The sequence below is a fragment of the Marmota flaviventris genome, chromosome 6 (genome assembly GCF_047511675.1).
Source record: "Marmota flaviventris isolate mMarFla1 chromosome 6, mMarFla1.hap1, whole genome shotgun sequence".
In the NCBI taxonomy this organism is placed as follows: domain Eukaryota; kingdom Metazoa; phylum Chordata; class Mammalia; order Rodentia; family Sciuridae; genus Marmota; species Marmota flaviventris.
Genome location: NC_092503.1, coordinates 108,158,338 through 108,171,017, shown reverse-complemented (window position 1 = coordinate 108,171,017; position 12,680 = coordinate 108,158,338). Strand labels below are relative to the sequence as shown.

Here is a 12,680-nt window from a genome sequence, read left to right as displayed (position 1 = left end):
AAATAATCGTACTACAGTGACACAGTCACATCAGCATTTAGAGCAGATGAACTCACAATAGATAAACTGTGGAACCAACCTAGGTGTCCTTTAACAGATGAATGGATAAAGAAAATGTGGTATGTTTTTGTTTCTTTTTATGGCTGAATAATATCACATTGTATGGGTACGTTACAATGTCTATCCATTCATTTGTTGATGGGCATTTGGGTTGTGTCCACCATTTGTCTAATGTGAATGGAGTCACAGTGAGCATGCAGGTACATGTATTTGGACATGTATTGAGTTCCTCTTTTCAAAATGTAGGAGTGAAATTGGTAGCTGTTTATCATTTTAAGGAACCAAGTTTTTTGGGTACCAGGGATTGAACTCAAGGGCACTCAACCACTGAGCCACATCCCCAGCCCTATTTTGTATTTTATTTAGAGACAGGGTCTCACTGAGTTGCTTAGTGCCTTTCCATTGAACTCGTGATCCTCTGCCTCCTGAGCTGCTGGTATTAGAGATGTGTGCCACCATATTTAGCCCAAGTGAGATTTTAGTAGATGATGAAACAGGTTTGATCAAGCAACACAAGTTAGTAGCAAATGTGGGATTTGAACATGGGTCTGTAACCAAGGTCCATGTGCTTTTTACTGTGCCATTCTCTGAAGAGTCCAAATGAAAAAAAAAAGTTTGCAGGTCACTTAAGAGGTGGATCAAGGTTATCTAAAGTGGCAGTGGGAACATTGATGGAACACTGTGGGTACTGATTTTCTGTTGCTGTGGACTTCATGAGCATTGCCAAGATCTACTCATCCTATTTTGAAATAGCTAGAATTTATTTTTGCATGAATTAAAATACAAAATTAATTTCCATATATTTGTAAACTTTTGCCATGAATAGGAATCATTAGAAAAGTTACATAGTCCACTAAAACTAAGTTTCAATTTTAACCCTGACATAAATGAGTCATGATTAAACCATTCTTATTATAACTACTAACTGGTATTTACTGTGCATTGACCAAGCTATTGAAAACACAAAAACTTATTTAATCTTCATGGCAACAGTGGGGGTGTATATATATATCATAATTCTCAGTTTACAAATGAGGGAACTGAGCCCCTGAGAGGTTATATGAGCTGCCCAGGTTAGAGCCCCAGCTGGTAGCTCCTGGTACCTGCTTCTCATCCACTCAGCTGTGCCTGTCTGGGAATCATGATCTGAAACTATTTCTCAGTGAACTAATTATAGACTATAAACCAATCTTAAAGTAGAAAGAGTTCCATTTACATTTTTAAAAGGCAAAAAAAATTTGCTAAGGCAAAAAAGGATTAATTTTGATCAAGAATAACCTTACCTGTGCAAAGTAGAGTTTTAATTTTTTCCCTCTGAACTGGGTTTCATGAAGCTCTATCCTGGCACGGGCTGCAGATTTAGGATTGCTGAAGTTTATTCGGACACGTCTGAAACTCTTGAAGAGCTGGAATGTCACGCAGTCATCGTAAGTCCGGAACAGTCCCTCAAATTTTTCCTGATAAAAACAAACACAGAGGAAGATCCAGCGGTTCATGTGTCTTGTGAGATGCCAGATCTGACAAGAACAAGTAACTGAGGAAACAGGCCATTATTACTGAAGTCAGAACACCCACAATGTATGTTTTGAGTCTATTGCCAGATGCTATTCATGTCTGTGGATTCAGTTCAAGGATTCATAACCTGGATCTGGGGGTCTGTGGAGGACTAATGAATAGGGTTCAAAGCACATGAAACATGTTGAATATTGGGCTAAATGTTGTGTGCTTTCTTCTGGGAAGCAGTATCATAGCTGTCATAGATTCTCTAAGGAGTCCATTCTCTGAGATATTAGAGGTACCAAGTATGTGGTGAACGTTATTCTTATCTTTGGAGCACTTTTATTGATTAAAGATGTGGAATTCCCACACCTCCCCAAAATGTTCTAGCCAGGTAGTGCTGTGATTAGTCCTAGTAAAATGTGTGCAGAAGGCAGGAAAAAGTCCTTGAATAATTTTTCAGTGTCTTTCTCGAAGAGGTCATGCATTCCAGATGAGGAAAATAAGATTTGTCTAAGGAACAGTTGTCAGAAATAGGATTCTCCTCATCTTGGGTCCCTGAATGTCTGTGTGGAGCAGAAATAGCTTTCTTCCTATGCCCACTCCAACCTGTAGCCAACTTTGCCTTGGCAAGAAAAAATCCCTCTTTTGCATTAAACCACTGAGAACTGGCAATAATTTTATTCCTGCAGCATAGCCAAGTCTATCTTGATACAAAGCAATAATATAAAAATTTTGATTCAATGCACAATTTCAATTCAACTGAAAAAATATCTATTACATGCTCGCTTGGTACAAGGCACAGTCTTGTAGAGATGAGGATCATATTGTTCTGACCTTTAATGACCCAACAATTGAGAGCCAGACACAGACACACATAAGAGAACACCCAGAGACTGGGGAAAGGCAGAAAAGGAAAAACCATGTGTGTGTGTATTAATGCCCTCTCTCTGATCCCTTTGAGTCTTAAAACAAAATCCTTATTATAAGTAAGACTATCAGTGCATATTAAATAACTGTTTTAACTGGAGAAATTAACACTATGGAAATAACTTTTTTTCTAATAAAAAAAAACCCACCTGATTATTTGGTTTCTACAGTAAAGTTGTTTTGCCATAAGAGTGAGTACAATCAGGAAGGAGATTCATGAACCATTAATACTAAAGATTCATAGAATTTTAATTGAAATTGGCCTAAGAGATGATGAACGTGACCTTTTCTTCCTCACCTCAGCATTTTACAAATCGGAAATCTGAAGAGATAAAGAGGCACCCAAGGGCACATGGCCAGTCAGTGGCAGAGCCAAATTCCGTGACCCTGACTGTGACAGGTTCCTCTTCCTGCTTTAATGTAACCCTTGTTATTCTGCCACTGCAACTTATTTTAAAACTGACATATATTTTTTTCCTTTTTCTTCTCCCTTTCCCCCTCCCAAATCATGGGGGAAGATAGATTAACCTTCCAATCCTAGGCAGAGTTATCTGTCCTTGGGCTCACAGACCACAGGAATAAAGGAGTCCAGACTTTGGAGTTGGCCCCTGTGTATCTAAGCTCTCAAGGCTACAAATGAATTATGGCGAAAAAGGTGAAATGCCTCTTTAAATGTCCTCTGTTCCCCCTGACAGTTAGAATCACAGCTTGAGGGACAGGACTCCCTTGCTTTGCTAACAAAGGAGAAACACAATAAAACTCCTTTTTCCTTTATCTCAAAGCCTGTCCTCATTACTGGATTGGCATGGGGGACAAGGACTGAGCTTTCAGTATCACGACTACAGAGATGCTTTCAACTCTATTAAGAATTATATGTTGGACTGATAGGAAGAGATGGTCATGTCAACGAGAGCAAGAGATGGATAGCCATAAACTGACCCAAGGCTAAAGTGTGACCATGTCTAAGAATTGGCACCAGGTTGTGAGATCTCTGTCCTGAGGCTGTAGGAATACGCCTTGGATATGACGGAAGAGTATCTGCCTACACACTTTCTCTTTTACACCACCGGATCCATCCAGTCCAAGAAACCCAGAGAATATTCTTTAAACTTTTTGTTTCTTAACACTTAAAAGGACTTTAGAGGTTCTTCCTCCTTCTACCCCCCCCCCCCCCTTTCAGGTTCTGTTCGATTCATTTGCCTATTAAGAGCAAGACACGTACCTTTCCTCATCTTAGCCAGGACAGTAGTTTAGCCCTGGGATCCCCCAACTCCCACACCTGGGGGCTCATTAAGGAATTCTTTACTAAAGTCCTAAGTTTTCCTGACCAGGAATTCCAGTGATTAAAATACTTTGTTTTTCTGCAATGAAAGTGCTTTGAGATGGTCAAATGGTTTGATTAATGTGGGGAATTTTAGGAATGGGAAGGATTAAGAGATTAAAACTCATATTTCTATGTCACTTCCAGTATGTTTTAGGACAAGATCCTTGGGTCTTCTTTGTGGCTGGTTGGTTTCTCTGTTCCCAGATTGGGGGTTCTGCCTGCCCATCCCCTCTCTGAGGCCTAGGGTATCTTGTTAAGGCTGGCATTTGGGAGGGGGGTTGTTTTTTTCCTTTCATTTTCAGCTCATAATATTTTTAATAAACTGAGATGGGTCTTATTTTTTTAGAGTTGTTGACCTCTGGAACTTGATTAGGAAGAAAAAAATCAAGTAGCCCAAGGTTAGGCTTCAGGCAAGTGGCAGTGGGCTCACTGTGCTGTGAGGTCATGGCAGACATCAGGAGCTGATCACATTATTTTCTCCACTGATCCTCCAGAGGGGACTCGGGGCAGCTGCCACCATCAAGATGGAATTGGCCATTGACATAAACCTCATTTATTCTTTTTTTTTTTTTTTTAATCTCAAGCCAAAACCAAAGAGCAGATGGAGCTCTTGTACCCAATCTGGGTAGAACCCAGAACTTGGGGGCCAGGGTTCTCACCATACCATATGAGGCTTCACGTCTCTATTGATAATAATCAATAGCTGACATTTACTTGGCAGGTCCTCTTTGTCCGAGTCTTTTGGGAACTTATAGTGGCAGTGGGTGACAGCTGGCCAAGAACTGGGGACTTGCTAGCCATCTCTATTTCTGTTTCTGCTGGTGACATTGCAAACATTTCATTTGTGGAGGCAACAGGATACCAGATGAAATTGGTTAGAGGTTGATCCAGCATAATCGGCTTGCCAGACGTGTCCTGAGGCAAAACACTGGTAGAAAGAGCTGGCGGCTGGGGTCCTCCACCTGCTATTATGGCAGATCTATTATTTTGATACTGTTTCCACCATGCATATAGTCAAATGTTGTTGTCCTCTGACAGTTTTCTTCAGATGGGAACCCCAGAAACCCAATGAATTCCTCATTTCCTTGATCATCAGTTCTCTTTGTAGCCTCAAGTTGGATAAATGTTCTTTATCAGCCCTCCCAAGCTCTTAAAAATTATTGAAGATCCTAAAGAGCTCTTGTAATGTGGGTTTTTAATCTGTCAGTGCTTATTGAACTAGAAGTTAAAACGGACATCTTGAAATATTTCTTATAATGGGTTTATTGTTGCTTTTAAACAAATTTATGTCAGCCTAACTGTTTTAAGAGCAGTTTTCCAAAACAAGAAAAAAGAAATGTGCGAAGATTGGCCATTGTTTTACACTTTTGCAAATCTCTTTAATTTCTAACTTGATGTGTGGTTGAAAAAGTGATGAATACATTAATAACTTTTCAAGTAATTGAATTTTCTTCCTTGATACTTCATTAAAACTCGACAAGTGGTGGTTTCTTAAAGTGGACCGCAATGTTGAATTTAAAGCCATAATCAAATGACAGTTTTCATTTAATGATATTAGGATATATTTATGTAATTTTTTACTCTGGACTTTTTTTTAACTACTGCATGACTTTGTAATAGTATACATGCAGTTTTCCCAAAATAATCAGTTTCATTATACAATATAAAACTGATATTAATATTACCACCTATTTTATTAAAACATGTTTAGATATTAGAAAGCTGACAGATTCACATGAGTGGATACAAGCTTTCCAAATCTTAACTCATTATTTATCACTGGTAACAAACACTGTCAGTGATTTTTCCTTGAATCAACAGATTCACCTCATTTCATTTTTTGGGAAAATGTCTACCAGATCCCTTTCTGCATAACAGTAATTTTCCATTTCTTCTTTCAAGTAAATATGTTGTTCCATGAGCAAATTAAGTGCCTAAGCAGCTAAGTACTTCCCATTTTGTCATTTAGAATATTAAAAAGGAGCACACTCAAGGATAAGAGTTAGTGAAATTAATAATTTTTCTGCTTCATCTAGGACATTTTTAAAACTGACCTTTCTTGATTTTTCCTTGTGGGTTTTTCTTTGTTTATTTTGTCCTGTGGGTGTATGATCGTGAAGAATATTTGGTGCCTCTGCACTGAATCATGCTCAAGTACCAGCAGTTTTAATCACCATTGCTTTGGTACCACTGGTGTAAATGTCAACATGGTTGTCTTAGTATTATTATGAAAATAATGTGACTTCATGGGAGGTGGTCTTGGGAACCCAGATGAATCTATAAGCTTTGAAAACTGCTGTACTATAGGATCTCTGAAAAAGGATTCAGTTGGGTTGAGGCAAAGACAGGAGGTCTAGAGAGAACCTTAAGATACAACAAAATGACCACAGAACATGGCTGAAGAGGGTGAAGACAGTGGTACTGAATGCTTCTGGGAAGTCCAAGAGGGAGTGTTGATAGTTATTATCCCTGAGCAACATGGGAAGCCACTGAAAACCAGGGAATTCAATCACCTATCCAAAGTCACAAACTTAGCCAGTTAGCAAAACCACAGTGAGTTATACTACCTAAATGTCATTGATAAAATGCAGAGGAGAAGTCCCCAAAACAGGAACAAGGAAACCAGCCTCCTTGACAATCCTAAAGAGCAGTGCTGCTAGAGAAGTCCAATGGCACCTTTATCTGCATTCCAAACCATGTACTATGACTTAATTTTTCAATTTTTACACTTATAGATCCCTGTGGATGTAAATATCTTACTAAGGAATTCAGCTTTGCTCAAAATCATAAGGCTCTCATCTGCCATTTAGCACCTCCTAGAAACTGAATAATGAAACAATTTATGTTTATCACCTCTCAATGGATTCCATGGACCAATCTTGTGCATAATCCATTTTTATGGATCATGCTGGCTTTGATGAGCCTCTCAGAAGGTCCCCCTCTCAGAATGACTGCTATTTCAAACCTTTCATAATGCAGGCTCTTTCTGTGAAGGGACTGACCAGCTGCATGTGGCAGCTGTCACTTCTGGAGTTGGACCTATCAGGATTTCTTAGGCCAGCCAGGTTTATATGAAATCATGCTTTGCTCCACCACTGGTCTTGATGCTACCTAAATAAAACATCATTATGAAGAGGATGCTCACAATCCTCCTTCCTTTATAAAGGAAATGGCCTGACCTCCTGTCACATAACTTGCTGGTCAAGGTATAGAAGTTTCTATGCTTTCTCTCTGGAGTCTTTCAGAGAGACAATGATTTAAAACCCAACCCCAAACTCGAAAAGGAGCCACTTGGTCCTAAAACCTCTTAGCTTCACCACACATTTCTCCTAGCAGAGCACTTTCCATGGTGTGTGTTCTCTCCTTTCAGTCGCAGTGGTGGCCCAAAGTTCACTATAGCTGGGTGATGTTACCCTGCATGGGTACATTTTTAGTTTCCTTTATTTAAGGACGTTTCCATTTCCCCTGTCCCACTGAGCATCACCTGATGCATTTAGAATCAGGAAAAAAAAAATCCAAGCAAACAAACTCCCCAAACAACAACAGTAACAAAACAGGGGCTCAAATGATCTTTGAATGGAGGTGAATACAACTTGGGGATCCCTCTTTAACCCAAAGTTAGGCATAAAAGTTATTCTTTTTAAAAATGAGAACAAAAAAATCACAAAAAATAACCTTTGCAATTTTTTAAAAAATGTATAACCATGTGACCACATTGTTAGGGTTTTATAAGGGCTTGGTAAAGGTCAATGCAAATGAGAGGCCTCCAAGCTTCCTTTCCTGGAAACGTGTACTTTGTATACAAAGTGGCCTGGAGACCTGGTTTTCAGGACAGCTAAAAAAAAAAGTGCTGTGTTTGCATCACCACCATGTAGAGGAAAAGCCACTGTTTTCTTTGTGTACTCACACTTCACTGACTGCCACCAGAATGGGAGTTTCCTCCAGCACTAAGCAATTCCCCAGGTGTGTGAACACCAAATGGGTGTCCTACATTTTCACTATGATACTACCTACCTGGACATAATGTTGGACCCTACAGGTTAAGGGCTCAGTTCTATAAGGCTGTCCCCAATTCAGATTCCAAGTATCATCTCTGCTTTTGACCCACCAGCTATGACCCACAACCTTCCCCTTGGGTTTGAGTATTTGCTAGAATGGCTGATGAATACAAGTAAAGCATCTCCCCGAGTTCCATGTATTATAAAGGATACAATCTGGGGGCTGGGGATATAGTTCAGTTGGTAGAGTACTTGCCTCTCATGCACGAGGCTCTGGGTTCAATCCCCAGCACCACACACACAAAGATACAACTCAGTAATAGGTGGAGGAGGTTCATATGCTGCCTCTGGATACTCACTCTTCTCAGCACCTTTATGTGAAATTCCCTGAACACGGTCCTTTTGGGATTTTGTGGGAGGCCTCATTATAAAGGCAGAATTGCTTATGCCATTGGCTCCTCTGCCCCCTCTCAGAGACCCAGCATGGGGGCTGAAAGTTTCCACCTTTTAATCCAAAGTTTCCTTGGTAACAAGCTCATCCTAAGGCTACCCAGGGCCTCTACCTATCTCATTAGCATACAAAAAGTGTTATCACTTCCCAATACTACAAGGGTTCCAGGAGCTGTGGGCCAGGAAACACACAAGACAAAAGTGATGGATGATGGAGAAGCAAGAACAAGCAGGGAATTGCTTGGCACCTGTCTTGCAATTGTCCAATAAGGGATACTAAGTGTCAGGTGAGTGAACCAGGGGAGGAACATACAGGTGGCACTGTTTATGTGCCTAGGACCCTTATCATGTCAATTCCATGTGGTGGCTACTCACCCTTTGGGTGAATGAGACTCTCCCAGGACCTGGACTTAAGGCTTGTTCTGGAAGGTTGCCCTGCCCCCTCCTGACTGCCCAGGGGAATGGAGCCTGTTTTTGTCAAGTAAGATACAGTTTATGGCTGCTTGAAAGTGAAAGCTTCCTGTCTATCCCAGGATATTAGTCAGCCCAAGGGCTCTTTAAAAAAGGGGGGAGGGGAGGAGGAGGATCTTTCCCACAGGAGAATGGGAAGAAGGGTGGACCCAGACCAAACTTCCGGGAGAATAGTTATGAACACTGATCTGTGCTGTATGCCACAAAATTGGACTTCTCTGCATGGTAATAAATATTTTTTATGCAGAGGAAGGATCTGACATTCTTTTTATAGCTGCCATATTTCAATTTACAATATCAGTGGCTGCCTTGGCTCAGGGCAGTTCTGTGGGCCAATGATAGCTTCATCCCTCTCCGGGCCGTCAGTTCCTCTTCTCTGATCATTAATCTGTAAGAATATCCGTGGCTGTCATCAGCCTGATTAGATGTAGGCTCTAATTGTGCATGTGTAATTGATGAAATGCAGAGTCTCCTTCACAGCTTACCTGCTCTTCTAAGAAAATGGGAATCACATTTTATGTTCATTGAAATGTTGATTTACTTATTATATGGAGATAAAATTGTTACTAGCACAGACTCTGGAACTACACTACCAAATTCTGGACCCAGCTGTGCATTGACCCTCTGACACCACGGTTTCTTTAACCTATAAAATAGGGACAACAGTATCTCTTTATAGAAGTGTCTTATAAAGTGAGTGAGTTTAGTGAAATCACTTGAAAAGGTGCCGAGCATCATGTTTTGTGTGAGCTATTACTAACCTCAGATTGGAAGGTTAACAATATTTTGCTTCTATATCTATATTTGACCCATTAGCTCCAGTTGTACAAATCTCCCTATATTCAAGGATATTACATGGGTGTCTGTTTGTATCTATACTTGCACCTGTATATAATACTTAAAGATTGCAAAGAGCAATTATACGAATGCTAGCATAATCTCATAAAATTAACTCTAATTATACTAACTTGATTTTATTGATGTTATTATCTACTTAAAATATAGAACCCAAATTAACCATCAACTTCTGTGGAGCTTTAAAGAACATTTTTTATTTTATTTTATTTTTGAGATGTCACCTCAGTATGTTAACCATGCTGGCCTTGAACACCTGGATCCAAGTAATCCTCCCTCTTCAGTCCACTGAATAGCTAGGATTGCAGGTGTACAGTCACTGCTCTGGCTTTGGTGAAGCTTTAAAAGTGCCCTTTACAAAACAATATGGTAAATCAAATAATTTTAAGGAGGAAATCAACTGGGCAATTGCCTTTACTCCTTCTCTTTGTGAACCCTGCACTATAAGCAGGGATTGGAGCTCAGAGAAAGAGCCAGCAAAGGAAAAGCTGCCTGCTTGAAAAGAAGCTTATGCACAGATTAGCTTTGTCCTTCCTACTTGCCCCCTCCCCTCAACACACTTCAAGGATCTTTTAGACAAACGCATCCACAGAATTCCATACTCCATTTTGTTTCCTGAACATTGACTGTGAGATACACCCCAGGTACCTTAAACTTAATGAGCCTAAAGCCAATTTTCTTTGCTAGGGTCTATAAATCTGCCACTCATCTATCTCGATCTATCTCATCTATCTCCTATCAAGCCAGGCAGTTCAATGTTCTCATCTCTATCTGCTCCCTCACTCTGGCATCCTACCAGTTAACAAATCCTGTGTTCTCTGGACCCTCATTATCTCTGATATCAGTTCCCTGTTCTTCATTCTGCCACCAATTTCTGGGGCCACTGCAGCTTACTCTATTCTTGTACTAGGTCTCCCTGTCTTCTGTCTAGCTAGCCTAGAATCAGCCTTGAATCTTTGTTCCGAGAGAGGTCCTTCAAAAAGAGAATATTCTGATCATATCAATCCCTTGCAGAATTCTTCAGGGGTTCCCCATAGCTTTCAGAATGAGGCTCAGTTTAGCATTAAAAGTCCATCCAAAAAATGGCCATCCCTCCCCCATATGAACCTCATATGCTGCTTATGACCTACCTGATCTCCTAAGTTTCTAGCTGAACTTCCACTACTTATTCCTAGAGCCAGGCATTTGCTCTTTTTCACCAGCTAGCTTCACATTGTCTCAGCTTAGACCTCAAGTATGAGAAATCCTTCCTGAATCCCTCTGAGGGTCTGATATCCTTTGGCTGTGTTCCCATAACACAGTTGTCTAGTTAGTAAGAATAATTACTCCATTAGTTGGACTTCAAGGCAAGAATGATGTCATTTTTGTGTTTTGCTCATGCATTCACTAAGTGCCAACTATAGAAAGGGCCCTCTCGGTGATGAAATAAACCATGCAGTATTGAGAGAACAGTGCTCCTCTCCATGCTACCTCTTTACTTTTTATTAGTTGTTGACAGACTTATTTATATAAGTGATGCTGAGAATCAAACCCAGTGTGCTTCACACATGCCAGGCAAGTGCACTACCACTGAGCCCCAGCCCCACCCCTACATGCTACCTTTTGATGACTGTATTCTTATCAAAGCTATCCATCAATTCTAACAAACATGTTCTGAACACATGTCTTAAGATCCTCTATACTATCATGTGGAAGCCAAAAGCAAATTCTGCACAGTTCACTCCTGAAGTCTTTGGTGACCACTCTGCTACCACATTTTCTTCCTCCACCTAAGCTTAATCTCTGCTTCTTTAGGTCTTTCAAATACTTTCTTTTCATATTTAAATGGTGTGTGTGTGTGTGTGTGTGTGTGTGTGTGTGTGTGTGTGTGTTTTGAGGGGTTGTTAAAGTTGTCAGAAGAAATGATGGGCAAAGGTAGAATTTAGACACATGGAAATGCTTAGAGGTAGATGACTTCAGAGAAGCCTGTCACTCTAGGCAGGCAGTGTCATCATAGGATTTATAGTCACATTAATCTGATTTCTCCTCTGAAGGAGGGCATTCCAGGTGGTTGAGGAAGAGGATAAAAAAATATTACTTGGTCCAAAGCCATATTTCTCTAGGAATGGCTTTGAAGCACAAGAACCATCCTTATTATAGGAAATGTAAAAGAAATCTAAGATTTTTCGACAATCAGCACTTACATGGTGCTTATGTTCATTTTCATAATGAGATGCCTCATTGAAGACAACTCCTGTGAATTCTAAACTTTGGGTCAGGGGCTTACTGATGCGGACATGACACACTGCTTACCAGCCCAGACTGGTTTGGGAAATAGCTTTTTTCCAGAATGCCATGCAGCATTGCAGCTGAAAGACGTAGAAAGCAAACTTCTGACAACAGGGGCATTTTAGCTTCTCAAGACTGAGATGAAGCCCGTTTTATTAACAGCCTTTCAATAATTGACGAGGACATTTTTAGGAAATTTAATGTTAAATTAAAGGGCTAAATCCTAAATATGTTCCACGTCATGTCCTTCTGAAGACAGGCAATTTAAAATTTAATCCATTCATTTTCCCATTTGGCATATGATCAAAGTAAGCCTTTCAAAGGCAGCGTGGTATTACTCTAACTTATTTTCCCCATGAAATTGAAATGGCATTTGCATTCTTTTAAGAAATGAACAATTTTTTTTTATGACTCAGTCAATCTAAAAAGAAAGTGAAATTTTTATGCTCCTAATGATCTTTCTACTGGCCCCTTTCTTCCCTCTTATTTCGGTTCTGCTTTCTCTGTTCTGGTTTAATGACATAAGAAGAGAATGCATGTTGGTGATATAACCTTACATAAAATTAAATTTCTTATTTAAAATATATTGACTATATCAACCCATCACAAAGTCTGGATAGAAGATACCTAAAAGGAAGCCTTTCAGGTTGGAACATGATGGTCAACATCTAGCAAGACTGAAGTCAGTTTACTAAAAACAAATGTATTCTGTGGCTATACTACCATTGAGTACAATTTAGACTGTAGTTTTGCACACTGGTTAAATTTCCACTTGGGTATTTATGAACAAATACATAAGTGTGGCAGGTACAGTTAATAATGGCTAA

At 39.9% G+C, this 12,680-nt stretch overlaps 1 protein-coding gene across 1 annotated transcript in view; it reads right to left on the bottom strand.

The window, feature by feature from the left end:
• Positions 1 to 12,680, bottom strand: part of Rcan2 (regulator of calcineurin 2) — a 243,918-nt gene that overhangs the window by 21,779 nt on the left and 209,459 nt on the right. Inside the window, exon 3 of the mRNA XM_071613345.1 lies at positions 1,344 to 1,517. Coding sequence (XP_071469446.1) covers positions 1,344 to 1,517 — 174 coding nt within the window. The remainder of the gene's footprint in view (positions 1 to 1,343; positions 1,518 to 12,680) is intronic.